Source organism: Cynoglossus semilaevis, chromosome 9 (genome assembly GCF_000523025.1).
Source record: "Cynoglossus semilaevis isolate Cse_v1.0 chromosome 9, Cse_v1.0, whole genome shotgun sequence".
Taxonomy (NCBI): Eukaryota; Metazoa; Chordata; class Actinopteri; order Pleuronectiformes; family Cynoglossidae; genus Cynoglossus; species Cynoglossus semilaevis.
Genome location: NC_024315.1, coordinates 13,328,375 through 13,345,717, shown reverse-complemented (window position 1 = coordinate 13,345,717; position 17,343 = coordinate 13,328,375). Strand labels below are relative to the sequence as shown.

The following is a 17,343-nucleotide window of genomic DNA, read 5'->3' as shown; positions in this document are numbered from 1 at the left end:
TGACCCAGTGGCCTAATGGATAAGGCATCAGCCTCCGGAGCTGGGGATTGTGGGTTCGAGTCCCATCTGGGTCGTATTTCTTACCTTTTTGTTTTTTAGATTTTCATACACATTTGCCTGTAATTCTGCTTTCCTCCTCTTTTCAAACTCATTCTGTTAAATACGTTCTAATGTCGTAGCATTAAATGGTGGTTTATATTTCACACATTTATAACACAAGAAGTGTTTTCTTCATCCATTTGCTGTTTCTCTCAATAACACAATATTCCATTGTATACTTAAAATGATAACAATAACCAGAAGTCCACAGAACTATTACCAGAAGCAGAGTCACTGTGATTCCGGTTTCCCCGCCAAGTGCGCGCCCATCAACGAGGACGCAGCCTCCCCGCGCCCGCCACACCTTAATCGGAAATGGCCATATGACAGTCCTTTAAAACGAACACACAAACAAAAACACAATAAAATAAAATAACACAAATGTCTATTAACTAAAGTAACATTAATAAAAACAGTGTTCTTGTTCCGGTTCTGGAGAAAATATTAAGTTCTAATTGTTCCTACAATATATACTTCGTTCAAACGCAAGTTCAAAATAATATAATTAAAACAGAGGAAGGAAGGAAGGGTAGCAGGAGGAGCTGCAACCAACGACTGTACTGTTTTTATTTTTGAGTTGTCAAGTCCTTATTCAAGGGGTTTCAACATCGCCCCTCCAGCAGATGGCGCCAAAAGTTGTCTGTGTCCAAAAGTATACAGAAATATCACCAGAAGTCCAGAACATGATGGAACTAATCGATTGGTTTACCTAACGCTCCACACACTAATGAATGAAATGGTTAGGAGCGGTGGCAGATCTATTAACAGTTTCTTAAGGTGGCAAAGACGTGGCAGGAAGACGTGCATTTGAAATATTTCAGTATATCATATGAAACGACCCTTAACCAAGCAAAGTTAATTTAAAACTTCCCAAAGAAAATCTTTGGAAAATTGGCAACTTGTTTGAAATCGTATTTTAAGAGGTTTATGTGGGATTTTTAGACGTAAGTATGATGTCGGTATTTTGTGTGATAACCTCCTTCCTGAATGCAAAGACATACGGTTCTCAAATTGGGTTACACTACTCAAAAAACATTGTCATTTTGCGATTTAATTCTTCACCGCTAGAGGTCATTAAAGACAAACTTATCTAAATCCAGCCACCTTACCACTCCAGTTAGATCACAGTGGCTAAACTTACCTTCTATGTTTACCAAAACATAAAATGCTAAGTATTATTTTTATTCGTTAAAGTGAGTCCGATTTCACTTAGGCAGACACGCGCGCGCGCACACACACAGAGGGGCATTTCCTCTCTCTTACTGGAAACAGCCATTTATGAATGAAATGACTGTGGTGCAGCAGCGGTGGGACGTCCCACCACCTCCCCCTCTCCTGAATAGCAGAGAGAGAACGTATAAAAATCCCAGGAATCCCTGCACCGAGCAGACATTAGAGTGTGTCAGCGGTGAAGACCCAGGATGGCAGGTATTACTCTGTCTCTCTGTTTTCTGTTGTTTCCCCTTTACCTTGCGGAAGAGCATGTTGTCAATGGTGAGTGTGAACTTACATTAATTTACTCAGGACAGTTTTATTTTCTTGGATATTTTATTTTATTTTTTTACATTTCTGCTTCGATGCCTTACACATTTAGTCCTGCATTTGATAATTGATATAATATCATTGTGAGATGAGAATAGACATGAAACAATATGAGTTACTGGCTACTGTGTTTTATCTAGTTTATTAGTTGCTTTAAACATATACTTTTTTATTTATAGACTTTTATTTCTTTTGTATTGAAGCATTCTATTTAGAAGAATCAGTTATGTTTTATCATTTTTAATAACAAATTGTATTGGGGCTTTAGTAAGTATTTAATGTTAACAAATGTCCTGATTTTTCTATGATGAAATATGAATATAAATGATTAACCAAATAACAATGTAGACACAGAACTTTTTGAATAAAATAAAAGTCTCTTGTCAGATCCTTGAAATTATAGTTTTGTAAAATAAATAAATAAAAATATATATTTTTTAACTTTTGCCAACAAATTGGCTTTTATAAAATAGAAAAAGTAAAGTAAATGCAGTAGTGTCTCATACTTTATCAAACTGTGTAAGGTGATTGTGTTTGTGCCTCTGTTGAATCCCAGATCTGTACCCTCTGATGGAGAAGAGTCAGAGCAGCTTCCTGGAAACCAACCAGACCAGATTACAGGTCAAAGAGACAAACCTTCCCATCAATGAGCTTTTGGAGAAGAGCATCAAGCCCAGTGACTCCAAACTGGCCCTCCATCCTCTGCCACCAGCAGTGTGGCCAAAGCACAGTGACCTGGACCTGATTCCTCGCCACCATTCTCCCCACAACAAGAGCAAGAAGGGTCCCAAGAGTGACCGTCTTGTGGAGCACAACAGTGAGAAGACCAGAGTTGAAAACACTGGACCAGTTTCCAAAATGCCTGTGACAGGAAGTACAACTGGCACCTCCAACCGCACCGTGCTGAAAAGCAACCAGGACAGCCAGTCTAACGGTAGTCCACCTCAGCAGAGTGAGCCAGAGGGACACCTCAACTCCAGGTCACGGGGTCCAGCCCAGACACAGCCACAGGCTCAGCCACCTCAATCTGCTTCTCCTGTGCGGAGAGACCACACCGTTCGACGACTGGACCCCGAGGAGAACCGACCTAGGAAGTCCAGCCTCTACCAGCCAGCTATCAGTGCCTCGGCCAGGAACCACAGTCGACCGCCTGTGGTCTTCAACCGACACTCCTCCAGTCTGCTCCACCAGTATGACCTCCTGAGGCGAGGTAACGGAGGATTCTTTGTACCCTGACTTCTAATTTTTCTAGTAGTTGTAATTAGAAAAAAAGCATGTAAGAGTTCAGGTAAATATATGATCATTTGGAATCTGAACAATTACTGCTAGTAATTTTATAGAAAAGACTGATAAAGAAAAGACTAAAAGAGTGTGAAGTTTCTGCCGATATTGTCCAAACGCTTAATTTCCAATTCTAATATCAACTGATACTGAAAAAGACTTAGTAATAATAGTTTATCTGTACAAACCACTGTAAGAGTTGCTGGCACCAGCATTATGCATAAAATCCCCTGATTATTAAAATAGATTAATTAAATGAGCTGCAATACTGCCATCTAGTGCCATCCACTTTTATATACAGCCGATTCTCCCCAAAACTATTTTTAGGACACGCATCATTTGACAAAAAACAGGCATTGCGTTATCGGGTTTTCATTCAATAAAAATTCAATAACAGTTTTTACAGATATATCATAATTATGCTAATATTGGACCGATAATATTGATCAGCTGATATTATCGGACATTATTGAATTATGTTCCATAACATACTGTTCTGTTTTTCATACAGTATACAAAAAGCACCCTTAAAAGTCTTGTGTTAGACCAGTGGTTCTCACACTTTTTGTCAATTTCTACCCGTCATCTCTGCAGAGTCTGACTTCACACATGACGCCTTCTGCATGAGCGAGTGCAGAAAGGAGAAGGAGGAGAGAGAATATTACTGTCACAGTGAGTTTGGTATGTATCCAGGCTCTGGCTTTATTGGTTAGCATTCCGAATTTGGAGAATAAATATTTATTAAAATAAAAAAAAGTTCAATTTTCAAGGTTTTAAAATAAAAATACCAGGCTGCTCCTGTAACCACAGAAATGTCATGTTTTCATCACGTTTCTTCAACAGCCATCAACGGCGTAGTCCATGACATCGAAGTGCTGCGGAAAGGAATTTGGCTCATCACAATGATGGTGAGCAGCGACAGCTTCTACAAGATGAGCCGACTCTACACCACCCCGGACAGTTTCTTTTTTAAAGTTCGTCTTCTTGTGCTGGACACGTACAAGTGCAGTAAAGCCTGTCCTGATGTGAAGCTGGGTAAGTGTGGCGCTGGTGTACAGCTCTGAGGTGTGTCTGTTTGTTAAGATAATATCACCAAGACCAGGTCTTTGCTTTATCTTGAACTGATTAAATGACAAAATAACCAGATTAACAATGGAACTGGGGGGTGAATCATAGCAGAGAAGGAAACAGGAGCTGCTGGGCTGTTGCTGCCTCCTGGTTTATCAACTGTCTTTAAAAATACCCCGGGGTAAAACAGTTAACCATGATAAAAAGAATGTCGCAAAAGATACAACTTAAATTTTATATCACTTGTTGCTAACTACTGAGTCTAACTCTACTGAGTGCTGCTGACGGAGACACAGAAACAAAATCTGTAAAACAGCAGAACAGAAGAAAAGAATCTTCCCAAGGATGTTATGCATCACAAAATATAATTTTATATATATTTTTAATAAAATATTCAAACACATTCTGAGCTAGAAATTTCGCTAAAATATAATAATAGTTAGCGATGTCCGATATTGTCCAAGCACTTAATTTCCGATTCCGTTATCAACAGATACCGATATTTGCAAAGTTTCCCCCCAAAACTGCAGTAAACTAAAATTTGGCCAAACAGAAGCATTGCATCATCGGGTTTTCATTATCGGAGGTAAAACCGATAACGATTCTTAAAGCTATGACATAATTATGCTAACATCCCTATTAGCTGGAAAATCCTGGGACAGCTTTTTTTTTTTCCACTTCATGCATCACATTAACTGGAGCCGTCTTTTTCTGCTGCTCCTTTTAAGGGACCAGATACATAGTGATGGGGCAGATCTACCACCGCAGACGTCACCTCCCCGGTGACCTCCTGAACCTGCTGGGGGGTAAACTGAAGCCAGGAGACGGCCTTCTACGAAGCAACAATTATGTCAAGAGGTTCAACAAACGGAGACATCAAAAAACCCTGGACGCCATCCGCTCCAAGTGTAGGTGAATCAAACACCGGGAGGCTTTCACCCCGTGTACAGGGAGAAGGACGTTGCAGGTCACCTGAACTGATCCTCATCTGTCCATATGGAGAGTGGAGCCCTCTATGGGCTACTATGGTACATCTCAATGTGAGGGCAAAAGTTGAAAGACTGAGATACATCGTATTAGTTTGTACCATAAGAGAAGTATTTCTGACCTCTTTGTGTTTAACCTTTGATTTTTTTTTAAACCCCCGGAAACAACATCAGTATCACATCGTATTGGTTCCTTTGATCTCCTTATTCTATAATACACTTGTTGAGAACTGTATTAACTTCATGATGCTTCTTCTTCATAAATAGTACTGGCTAGTACAGTTGTTTAAGGCCAGTCCCGCGTGTGTTTAGTTCCTGTGGTTGTTATTGCTGCGCAGGAAATGCACCGCTGTCGCAGTAAACGAGGAAAGGAGGCGAGGGGGGGCGGGGGGCACATGACATTTGCTAGTCATGCAGCTCCATTGAATTTTTCTGACTTTAATTTTGCGTCAGTGACAAAATATTTTCCCTCGAACAAGGCTTTCCCTGATCGAGGAAGAAGTGCATTGTTGTAGGGAATGTTGCAGTTTAATCACAGGAATGTGATCCTGGCTGCACCTGGACACAACACCAGAGTGGACCTCCACGGGAGTGGACCTCCACGGGAGTGGACCCTCCACCAGAGCGTCCTTTCTGGGGTTACTCTTTTTAACCTGTTTACACTTAATCACACACTAATTCGGGGCCAGAGCTCAGAAGTTGTACATAAAATATTTGGACAGGATCTGGGGAATTGTCAGGCGGGGGCAGATAGGGCAGGCATGAATTTGGTTTTCTACAAGGGAATGAGGTGTGGCTGAGGAGAGAGGATTTTGGATCTGTTTTTTGTTTAATTTTATTATTTTTCCTTTCTTTTTTTTTTTTTTACCAAAACCAATATATTATTTATTTCTTTTATCTTTTTTTTTACCCTCAGTAGAAATCTCTGTTGTGACCAACTCTACCTGTGTTCGTAAACAAAGATCTAAGTTTCATCCCCACTTCTTGCTGCCCTGACACTCGGCTCGGAGAGCTGATACGTTCCCAGGCCACATTAGGGTCTTTCTCTGAAATAAGTGCTGTGGGGAACCGATTCAAGCGGACAGGAAATGGGAGCGTGCTCCACATCGCAGCAGGAGGACATTCCTCTTTCTGGAGTATGAAGACCAGAAGGAGGAGAAGGGTGGAGGGGGAGAAAGAAGGAGTGGAGGCAGGATGAAGAGGTGGTCTTATCTTTAAGTTATGTCTTCCATCACAGCCACCAAGGCAGTAGATAAGTGTGAGAAGAAGTGGGGAAACATACTGTAGCCGCACACACACGCAGTGGAGAAACCACTTTGGGGGAAATCATCATCTGTGGTGCTGATCCTCTGGATTCAGTTAGTGGTTTGAGGGAGTGAGGAGGAGGAGGAGGGGGAGCAGGAGGAGATGGGTGTGTGGAAGTCAAAGGTCAAGCTCAGAGGTGTTCTCCTGTGTCATGTTGCTAACTCGAACAGAGGAATTTGTACCAGTTAGAATCAGGGCTCGTGACCTCGTCCTTCAGTGGTGAAAAACCTCCAAGGGTTGAACAGACAGGAGCGTGTTTCAGACCTGGACTCACTTTTATCTCCGTCCACACAGTGCGTAGGATTCAGTAACACACACACGTCTCCACCTCCTCCACCCAAATCCACAGCAACATTCAGTGTAATTTGTTCAAGAAAATTCCTGCCATATTACTGCTGTGTCAGAAAGGTATGGAAATGTAGGTCAGAGGTCACAAACCTTTTTTTACAACAATATAATGATATTTATAGCACTGTATAACATTGTAAAAACAACTTTCTTTTATTTTGATGAATCATTTTAAACAAGGTCTGGGAGTATTTCCATTTTGACCAGCATGTGTTACGAAGCTTGTGTGTGGTGTCGGGGAGAGAATTCAAGAATTATCGCTCTTTTTGCACTGAAAAACCAGTAATAATACATTTGTTTTTTTTTTATTTATGCCAAACACTAAATGACGCACAGCCCAGCGGTTGGTTCAGTCAATGAATTTGGACACTTTATGTCCACCCCAGTTTCTGTACTTCTAACCTCTTTATAGCCTTCAAATAATACTTTTGAAAATGTTGTCAGCTTTGTTGTACACAGTGTGAATTTCTTTAACATGAGCATAAACTTTTTTTCCCCAACCGGGTTCTGTTTGTGCAATTATTTTTTTTCACGTTACACCTTAAATGCTAACCATTTGACCCACATACCGGAGAGATAAATTATTTCTTAAACCAGTTCCATGGTTTGAATTACTGTATCAACGAACAGTGAGGCTGAGGGTCTGCTCTGGGCCCTGTCAGTTTAGCCTTCAACTGCTGCCTCATTTGTCCCAGAGGTGGTGGGAGACATGATGAATTACTTTGGTGTGTCGTTAACAAATCAGATGAAAATTGGAACGGCAGATGGATCCGTTGGTCATGAACAGAAGTACACGATCTCCCATACAAGCGGTTCCCGTGCTCAGTATTTCCATCTATTAGACGGTCGGCCTGTGAACGCCCCCAGGATCCTCTCCCAGCAGAGCTGCTGGACCCGACAGCCATATGTGGCCCTGACCCAGAAAAGCGGAAATTTGTGTCTGTTTGCAAAAGTAAATAAAGTAAGGTTTTAAAAAAACAAGTATATTTTTAAATTGTTGTGATAGATATTCTCTAGGGATTCGTAAAAAACACTTCCTGAAGAAGTTTTCCCATCTAAGAATCAGAAAGTCACACTAGATAGAACACACTAGATATTTGATGGTATGAACCTGAAGTTGTGTGGTCACGGAAATGGGTATTTTATTCAACTTTTTTTTTTTTTTTTTGATAATTCTCAAGGACCCTTGATGATTAAATTATCTCAAAACGTCCTAACCGTCTGCACATATTTTATGTTATAAAAATCGCAGCACGTACCACCAAACAATAATATCCCAGAAAGTATATGTAATGAAATACATTTTCTAGTTTATTCATTATTTACTTACATTACTTAGTGTGAAACCTGGGCCTCTTTGGTTGAACACTACCAGGAATTGAATAAAGGCACACATTAAGATCATCTTCGGTAGCCCAATGATATCTCAATATTTTTATAATTTATTTATCTATCTATATTTTTTATTAGCCTTGTTGGCACCATTAGCAGCCCATTGGTTTAGTGGTTCCATAGCGTAGCAGTTATCACTCCTGCTTTACACCAGGTTCCTGGGTTTGATCCATAGAGGAACCACATACTTAATAGCGCCTCCTGTGGCAGCCTGTGTGGGTTGCAAAGACCCCCACTGTGGATTTCCCCATTGTGGTATTAAGATATTAAATGTTATCTCCTTTGCCAGGTTTTATACTCATCTGCAGCCACCTAGTGGAAGAGTATTTTGTCGTTCTGCTGTCACTGCTACACTGACGAAACTAAGAAAAAAAGTAAATAAATGCAACAGCAACATACAAGTAAGAGTTCACTTTATTTTTTTATTATCTTTTAAAAAAAGGTAATATGTACAGATGGGCTTAGTTCCTGGTTCCAAAAGTTAAAAATAAATGTGTATAGTTTTCTAAAAATTTTAAATATCTACACATTTGGACAACAATAATTTACATGAGACTTTAGAAACAGTGGATAAAACACATGATTAGATCACAAAGTGACAGACATTTGTGACTGAAGCACACAGAGAATAAGAAACACTACATTATCTCTCAACTCTCAAACATACAAAGGAAAAACAATAGACTGAAACCTTTTCTGAATTTCAAACAGTTTTGAACATGAAAGTCAAGTGTCTAATGTTCGCTTGCTTAGAAACATTATTAACACACATACAAAAATGTTCCCAAATATGCTACAAATGTAATTATAAAAGTTTCATACAAACCCCATGATGGAAAAAAACCAGCCTAATTGACTTTCAGACACGCTGCCACAAACCACCATTTAACTGAGCTGCTGCTGAGAGGAAAGGTCCATTATCCAATTACTTAGCCATGGTTTTGAGGGGGAATCAAAAAGTATGTGTGAGCCACACTGTCGTCTTCGGTGAAATGTGCTGGCAGGGACAGAGAGGGAGACACTGTCTTTCTTTTTTCAGACGCTCTAACAATCTTTTCATTAACAGATAAATCCAAATGTAAAAGTGCTCACAGCTACCTGACTTTCTTCAATGGCATCTTAAAAAAAGCCAAAGGACAAGGTTCACTGGCTGAGACGGCTGGTTTTGGGTGTGTAGGTAATGAAGACACTACAAAATCAAGACACATTAAAATTTCATGTAACCTCTGCTGTCCACACCCATTTAAGAAGCAGTATTAAATACACCCCTAACTGTGAGTTTATCGAACCAGCTTTTCTAACCCTGACAACTCAGTAACTTGTCATATTGATCATCTGAAGCAGCAACATCACATTAAAAAAAAAAAGTCAAATCTGCCCAGAGCTCCTGAATTTAGTGGACTTAAAAACTGGGAGGTAGGAGACTGAAGATGAAGACCGACAGATTCTCTTCATCAGATCCTGTTTGTACACCAGCTGTGGTTACAATATACAAACGTGAGTGTGGCACATCTTTACTGCTGAAGACACTTCACACCGTGGTGGTATTAACATCTGTAGTGACACATGCATGTATTTTTAACACGGAACCAAAGACCAGTGCACAAGAAATCAAAATCAATCAAAATCCAACTGGACACTCCTTTTTTTCTTCCTGCTGTCTTAATGTTCTCATTTTAACCTATTAAGAAAATCTGCTCCTCTGTTCTCTGTTTTTAGAACATCTCACAAGATCACAGCATGATTTATTTGAGGTGACTTATTGGGAGGAGCCCTGGAGGTGAAAATAAGGACAGGGAAAAAAACACATAATTTTGGAAATACATAACTTTGCAAAAGTACAGTGAACCTTTGGAAAAATAACTACAGAGGGTCCTTGACTAACGTCGATGTTCGTAAGTTTCCGACATACTGTAGCTATCACGGTGGTAACATCACCATCTAAGACGACATAAAAACATAAGAAGTGTCTGGCTCACACCTGGGAGCCATAATGAAGGGCAAAAATCTCCTCCCAAAAAACAAAACAAAGAAAGCGGATGTAGCACAAACCAATGCATGGCGTCCAAAAGCAAACGTAAACAAAGCCGTCTTCCACGTGTAGTGTGGTGTGACGACGTGTTCGTTTGCCTCATTCCCCAACTAGTTCCCATGTAAAATTAGTTTTAACTCTGTACGTCGAAATGATGGAACAAGACTTTCTTAATAAATGTGTGGGCGATGGCGACGTAACCACGAAACACCATAGGACAAGGACATTGTAAACCAAGGACCTCTCGTATACTTCTTTTTCCGGAAATTAAAAAAAGTTTTAGTTGAAAGCATTACTCAGTTTATTCAGAGTTCTTCTTCTGTCACACATTGACTCCAGGGCTCCGTGAATTTGTGACTTTAACAGTTTGTTTTGATGGTATTTAACAGGTTTTCCACGAACTCATCAACAGAGTCTTACTGATCAGTCCGTTCCAGTGAACCCCAGTTACAGACCAAACATATCGGGGTTTATTTGAACCAAGCCAAACAAGTATGAACACAGACTTTAACTACTCCTGAATTTGAGACGTGAAGTAAGAAGACAACATCTGCTGAATAGGGATCAGCTACAGAGGGAAAACACTGCACCATCTAATAACAGCCAGGAAGAATCCTCCAAATCTGAACCTGTTTTCTCACTGGTAGATGTCGACCAGCCGGCTGCGACAAAACATACAGCCTCAAAGTCTGTGGTCGCCTGAAGAAGGAACTTCTCCGTCTCTGATGCTTTGGATAAAAAAACTGTCTTTACATCCTCTTCATTACCTTTTTTTACTGCAACTACAGATGTTGAAGGCTCTTGACACCACTGCCACCTGACCTTCAGCTGGGAGTGCGCTCTGCTCTGGAGAGGGCTCAGCTTCAGGTGCAGCCTGCGCAGGCCCTCAGGTATTAATCTTTCAGATGGAACCACAAGTCTTGGATTTCGTACACTTGGTTTTTAGGAAGGAGCTAAGAGGTTGCTGACTGCAGTTTGTTGCTATGAGACCTACAGAGAGGCAAAGAAGAGAGGAACAAACAGTTGGAACATTTCCATCTCCATTTTGTTTTTTATTAAAAGCTTTACAATATTACAAAAATATGCACTGATGAATCACAGAAAAACAAAAACAGCTACTGGATGCCGGTGGGGTCAGATGCTCAGACAACAACCAGGCAGCCATGGTGGTGAAATCAAAGGTTTACCTTTTAGGCCGACCAGTGTTTATACTAAGGTAATAGTCATGTTTACATCAGACAAGCTTACTATAAATGGACTCCAATCTGTTTTTACAGGTCCTACTATTATTTTCTTTAAAAACTGGTCCTTCAGAAACAGGACAGAGAAGCACAAATAATCCTCTACAGTGGAACAGTCGGTAAAATCAAATGTACACAGGTGGCATGTCCTTTTTTTTAAACTCCTTGGCTAAAAAAATGAGGTAAAAATGTTCTGTGGCAGTACAATGTGACCGATACAATAAAGAGAAGAATAAAAAGAGAAGTTGTCTGGTGACTTAAATGTTACAATAAAAGTGTTTTATTGTAAAACTTATCACAAGAAGGAGAATATCAAACTACTTTGTTTCATATTCAACTCAGACATCAACAAAATATCAGTCATCTGTTGCAACAAGTGTAAGAAAATACACGTTTCCAATGAGTTGATGTTTAACCAGCATGGCTGCCATTGTCAGACAGTAAATTGTTTTCCATTTACTAATTTAAAAACACATTTTTGTACAATATTTATTGCTGTTTTAAAGGAACAAACAGCTGTGTTGAGGATTTTTTAAAAATAATAATGTCTGCTTTAACAGTGACCCCGGTATCCGGAGCATGACTTCACAATCTGTAAGACACAGCAAAACAGGGGAGAGACAGGGTCGGGGTTGGAGGGTGGGAGAAATATATGTAGAGGAAGCACATGTTAGCTTAAGGCACAAGAAAACACAAGACATCCAACCATGAACATGAAAAGTCATGAAAGTGCAGCATAAACACCATGAAACTATTTTGTTTTTATTAGGGCTGTGGAAATGACGTCGTTGAACAGATTAAACTTTTTAACACATTTCTGTCATCACCAACATCTTACCTGCTGGCTTTGAAGCCTTTGAGCTTCTGGACAAAGAAGTTCTCCAGAACCTCGGCACATTGGTAGAAAGGCGAGTCACTGGGGTTGTAGTAGCGGCAGTTGTCAAATATTTTGGTCATGTCTGCTACGAACTCTGTCAGCTTTGTGTACTTGCGCTTCTGTACCCGCTCCTCCATGGTGGAAAGATCTGAGAAAAAAAACGTTGAAGAAAACAGGACTGGTTAAAGGTGAAGAGTCGTGAAGATGAAGAAAAACCTCACAACCTTCACTGCCAGTCGCTGCCAGTAAAAAGTGACTCTTCATGTCAGCCTTGAGTCATACTTATAGTAATGAGGGGTATGACTCCTTGAGTCATACTTATAGTAATGAGGGCCTGTAAATCTGGCCTGAATATTGACTGATTTTAAAAAGAGTTGTCATTCATCATTTCAATCCACTGAGCTCCACAGATGAGCAATGGAGATTTGACATTCCTGAGGACAGTGTCAACAGCCAAGTGTCATTACAGAGAGCAAACACAGGGCTACAGACAGCAGCCATAGTCAGATAAAGAACAAGTTTTTACCAGAAGCACCAACGACACTTAATAATTAGCAACAGCTGCACAAATGAACTGTACTGACAACCATAAGAACTGTCACACTATTTCAGTAAAAAAAAAATCAAGTATGACGCTGTTGCCAAAACTGATTCAGTTGATTCAGAAATTTGTAATTCAGAAAGTTCATTTACTGTTAGTACACCTACAGCGCCTGAGCTTCCTCACATATTTCCTACTCACCCATTGGTTCCTTTATGACCCTGTAGTAGTCTGGGGCATCATTTGTATCCACGGGCTCCAGGAACGGCCAGGCCATTTTATGTGCCTGCAGAGAGAACGGTTAGAGAAAGGCAAAGGTAAGACACCTGTACCAGGGTAGATTGTTCGCTGCAGATTGGTCTAAATTCCACTTGTCAATATTCATCCACCACTGTATCTCTCTGCTGACGGTTCATCTGACCTGTAAGGAACGCAGGACTCTCCTCAATCCCTCATAGTCCTTGTCTGTGAGTGGACTGAAGACGGTCATTGCGTCCTCCGTGGACTGGCACTGTGGACACACATACTCGTCGATGTGGTTGGCTTCGCTCTGGAGAATACCTACACAGCGTCCGTGGTACCAATTCTGACAACGATCACAGCCGATGTAGAACCTGCGGAGCACGAAACGTTCAGACTTTAGCTCCAGTGCTACATAAATGTACAGTTAACCGTTAGATTTTTCATTAACAAGACAACTTATATGATAATCCATTACAGACGTTAGTGAGCATTAATCCATACAAAGTCATCGCAATGAGACTTAGAGCTCTGCAGTGGTTCAGGTGCTGAATGATAACATTGTTTGACAGGAATGACAGTCAAATTACAAATGAATGGGTGCAACCTGCACAACAACAGACCAATTAGACAACACCTGTAACTGTAGTTTGGATATATACTGTATGTCAGTTTCCAACTCTATTTCACATGCATCCATGTCAGTCTGCAGCAGATTACTCCTGTTAATTCACACACAGATCACAGGGACTCACTGGGATTCATCATATGGAGTCTGACAGATGCAGTAGAGTTCCTCTGTGCTGCCCTGCTGGCCTCTCTTACACTCCACACAGATGTAGTCGTCCATTTTCTTGGCCTCCTTCTCTGTGATGCCCACACAGTCTCCGTGATACCAGTTTGTACAGAGGTCACAACCAATGTAAAACCTTTAAAGAGAAAAGAGAAAGTTCATGTACAACACATTTGACCAGGTACAGCCTTAAAGATAAGAGAGATAAATTACACTGATTTGTTATTCCATTCATTCTGGTCAGTAGGAATATCTGTTCCTTAGTGCTACTGTGTTAAAATAAACGTTTGTAGAGAAAAAAAAGACATATATACATATTCATTATTATTCATTATTCAATCAGTCTAATTGCCACAGGATGTAACTCCTTGGAAGACATTTCTGCATTAACAGAAATAATGAGAAAAGAAAATAGACTCTCATGACTTTGGTCATACTTGGTCTCATCGTAGGGCGTCTTGCAGATGCAGTAGAGCTTGATGTCCTTCTTGCTCTCCTTGGTGCTCGTTGTCGAGATCATTTTCTTCTTCTTGGACTTTGACGGCGTCGGCGTCTCTTTCTCCTCTTCCCGTTTCCTCTTGTGTGACGAGCTGACGGCTGCAGACGTATGATGCTGAGCCGTAATGCCGTGTGCCTTTGTCAGTGTGTGGTGCTTTTGGTTGTCAGCCGCCTTGGCTGCAACCTGTGCTGCCTGTTGGGCAGCAGCCTGAGCCCGCTCTTTTTCTCTACGTATTCGCAGAAGATCCTGTTTCAACTCCTCCTATGATGTGGAAAGCGGGATAAGCAAAGAGGAATATTTTAAAATCTAAAGGAAAGCTTCCACTGAGAAGCATCTCTTCTCTGGTTCCTCTTTACCTGAGCCTCCAGCTGCAACTCCTTGTCGAGAAGCGCTCGCTTCTTCAGGATCTCCATCTTAAGGCTTTCTTTGTGCCGATACAGCAGTGTCGAGAGCTTGCTGGCATTAGCCAACCTCCTTTTAGCCTCCACCACCTCCTCCTTTTTCCTTTTTTTTGTGGCCTGCCTCTCATCCTTGTCTATTCGGTCGAGGATAAATTTCATCACCTGGTTGCAAACAATCATCCTGGGGGAAAAAAAAAAACATTTAAGAATTAACTGTGCATAGTTTGGAAACATCTAAGACAAAACTAAACTGAAAAAACACGTGTGTTTACTAGCTGAACAGATTACTACTAGTAAACTTAAGGACATCATAAAGAAAGCAGTGACAGAGCTGTGCTTGTTTCATTCATCATCCTGTCATCACACTAATCACAACAGCAAACAATCAGCCCTGAAATTTTGCAGACCATGACTACTTTATAAAAACATAAGTGAAAAAAGTAGTAAAGTTTTGCACAGATTGTTATAGCAGCCTGTAGAAAAAAGAACAGGAGAGAAGACAACAGAGGCCACACTGTCTTCATTAAGGAAGTGAGGTCAAATGTAAAGTACTGCGTGGATAAAGGGTTATGGGAAAAAAAAAACCGACAGACAGAAGCTACATAAAAAGTGCAAAATGAAATGAAATGAATCCATTGACCTTTAAGTTTTAGTATAAATGACAACATGATTTCTCTGTGGATACAGATAAATACACACACCTCTGATTCTCTTCTCTCTCTGCAGGCGTCATCGTCTTCTTCTGCTTCAGGTGCTCAATAGCAGCATTTTGTTTCATCACCACCTTAAAAAAAAGATGAAACAAGACAAAAATATTGAATTTTAAAATACAAAACTTCATAAAAAGAAGAATACATGTGAGGATTTTAGGAGACGATTCAAAGGTGTTAATAGAAAAAGTGTTTTTCTGTAGTAATCTAAATGAATGTGGAGCAAAGCTATAAGTGTGAAGCTACTTTTTACGTTGAAGGTTTTGATGTAAATGACACTGATGATGACCTGTTGACCAATGTAGACTCAGATACACACCTGTTTCTGAATGATGTCACTCTGGCTAGCTGTGTTGAGTGCTTGCTCCCTCTTGGCCTCTGCAGCCTGTCTCTTCTTCTGCTGTTGCTGCTCCCTGAGCTGCTGGATTCTCTGCAGCTGCTCCTGGACAGACACTGCCTGCACGGCCACCACGTTCCCAACCTGTTCAGTCGACATAATCAATGAGAACCACAGCAACTAAATTGTAATATTTTGCTTTTTACCAGGATAACTACTTCATGACTTATTCCAACCTTTCAACACTTATTTATAATCAATGCACTTCACCTGTCCTCCCTGAGATGAAGACGACCCAGCCGTCTGAATCTGGATTGGAAGTTGCAGTTTGATGTGCTGTGGCAGAGCGCCCCCACCCTGCTGGGCCTGCAGCTGAGCTAACACCTGCAATTGTTACGCAGACAATTAAACATGGAATGTGAAAGAGAAATCAGGGTTTTTAACATTCTTAAAAAGTTCAAAACATCAACAACACAACAACTAAATTAAACACTCAAACTGAATAAGTTCACGGCCAGACAGTTGTAAATATATGACACATGTAGGTGACTCGTCCCCCTAGATTTAACAGTGTGTCAGTAGTGTTATTTCTCATGGAGCAACTCCTCCATCAGTGACATCAATGTTACAAAGGTCAGTTCATTTCAGTGTGTTTCCCTGTCTCTCTCTCTCTCTCTGTACCTGCTGCTGTAGTCCAGTCACACTAATGAGCTGAGACTGAGGCTGATGCACCTGCAGCTGCGCCGCTCCTCCTTGTGTTTTGACCTGCAGTGAGGTGGGCGACTGGATGGGCATCTGGGCCTGCGTCTGATGTGGCACCTGGGCCTGAGGGGTGGCTGAGGATGGGCTGCTCGTGGTGGTAGTCAGTGGAGGTGCGCCTGCTTGGATGGGAGCTGCTGCTTGTTGGACAGGTTGAGCTGGGGTATTAGTGGAGGTGGAGTTGGGCTGACTGGAAGCTGTGGTGGCTGTTTGGACAACAGAAGAACATCAGAGACAGGGAGAAGTTAGAAGAAGAACAGAGGAGGATTATGGACGTTATTTTGAGGTCATACCTATTCCTGATGTGGGTGTGGCAGCAGAGGGCAACGGTGTGAACAGGAAACGTTGCACCTGGCCATTGGGCAGTGCGGCCTGCATTAACTGCTGCCCAGGTCCTGGGATGACAGTTACTCCATGAGGTATGACCTGTAGTTGCCCGGCGGTCTGGCCCTGACCCTGAACCATTACAGTTACAGCCTGTGGGGTACAGGTGGCACCAGTCTGCTGCTCTGTGCCTGGACCAGACTGCTGCTTCTACAGGGAGCAGAGTAAGAGCAAGAGGAGCAGGAAGTTGTGATTATGATTTATATTGTATTTGATATATATTGTATAACAAGAGCTTGTGTGTGTTTACCAACCTGTGTGAGGTGAGTGAGCTGTGCCAGAGTCAGTTTAACCTGGTTTTGCCCTTGTACACGTGGGGCACTGGCTGCTATCTGGCTAGCTGCTTGTTCTGCAGTGGAGGGACTGCTCATGCCCTGGCCTGTAACTGTGGCAACAGGGCTTGCACCAGACATCGGTGTGGAAACTGCCTGACCCTGAATGATTTGTGTCACTACCTGCTGACCACCTTGGTCTGTAAAAGAGAAGGAGGTGACAAGGTTGACGTGCT

The 17,343-nt window shown here is 41.3% G+C and overlaps 2 protein-coding genes and 1 non-coding gene across 6 annotated transcripts in view; 2 read left to right on the top strand and 1 right to left on the bottom strand.

Moving 5' to 3' along the window:
• Position 1: 1 nt before the first annotated feature.
• Positions 2–74, top strand: trnar-ccg (transfer RNA arginine (anticodon CCG)). Its single transcript has one exon. It is a non-coding gene; the product is annotated as a tRNA-Arg (tRNA).
• Positions 75–1,209: 1,135 nt separating this feature from the next.
• LOC103383978 (uncharacterized) lies at positions 1,210–7,220 on the top strand. The gene is made up of 5 exons (XM_008317328.3): positions 1,210–1,593; positions 2,198–2,851; positions 3,517–3,603; positions 3,766–3,957; positions 4,719–7,220. The coding sequence occupies exons 1-5, from the start codon at positions 1,521–1,523 to the stop codon at positions 4,904–4,906; spliced, it is 1,194 nt and encodes a 397-aa protein (XP_008315550.2). The 5' UTR covers positions 1,210–1,520; the 3' UTR covers positions 4,907–7,220.
• Positions 7,221–8,423: 1,203 nt separating this feature from the next.
• Positions 8,424–17,343, bottom strand: part of LOC103383979 (nucleosome-remodeling factor subunit BPTF) — a 29,069-nt gene continuing 20,149 nt past the window's right edge. For 3 of the 4 annotated variants that reach the window (XM_008317330.3, XM_008317331.3, XM_008317329.3), the window contains 13 exons: positions 17,090–17,307; positions 16,745–16,985; positions 16,374–16,657; positions 15,963–16,076; positions 15,675–15,836; positions 15,347–15,429; positions 14,601–14,826; positions 14,183–14,505; positions 13,708–13,881; positions 13,134–13,326; positions 12,914–12,998; positions 12,133–12,319; positions 8,424–11,043 (listed from right to left, as the gene is read on the bottom strand). In XM_008317330.3, coding sequence (XP_008315552.1) covers positions 11,007–11,043; positions 12,133–12,319; positions 12,914–12,998; positions 13,134–13,326; positions 13,708–13,881; positions 14,183–14,505; positions 14,601–14,826; positions 15,347–15,429; positions 15,675–15,836; positions 15,963–16,076; positions 16,374–16,657; positions 16,745–16,985; positions 17,090–17,307 — 2,327 coding nt within the window. In that variant the 3' untranslated portion in view covers positions 8,424–11,006. Of the gene's footprint in view, positions 11,044–11,083; positions 11,887–12,132; positions 12,320–12,913; positions 12,999–13,133; positions 13,327–13,707; positions 13,882–14,182; positions 14,506–14,600; positions 14,827–15,346; positions 15,430–15,674; positions 15,837–15,962; positions 16,077–16,373; positions 16,658–16,744; positions 16,986–17,089; positions 17,308–17,343 lie in introns of those variants that run through there. The other variant, XM_017035306.2, reaches the window with a different exon arrangement.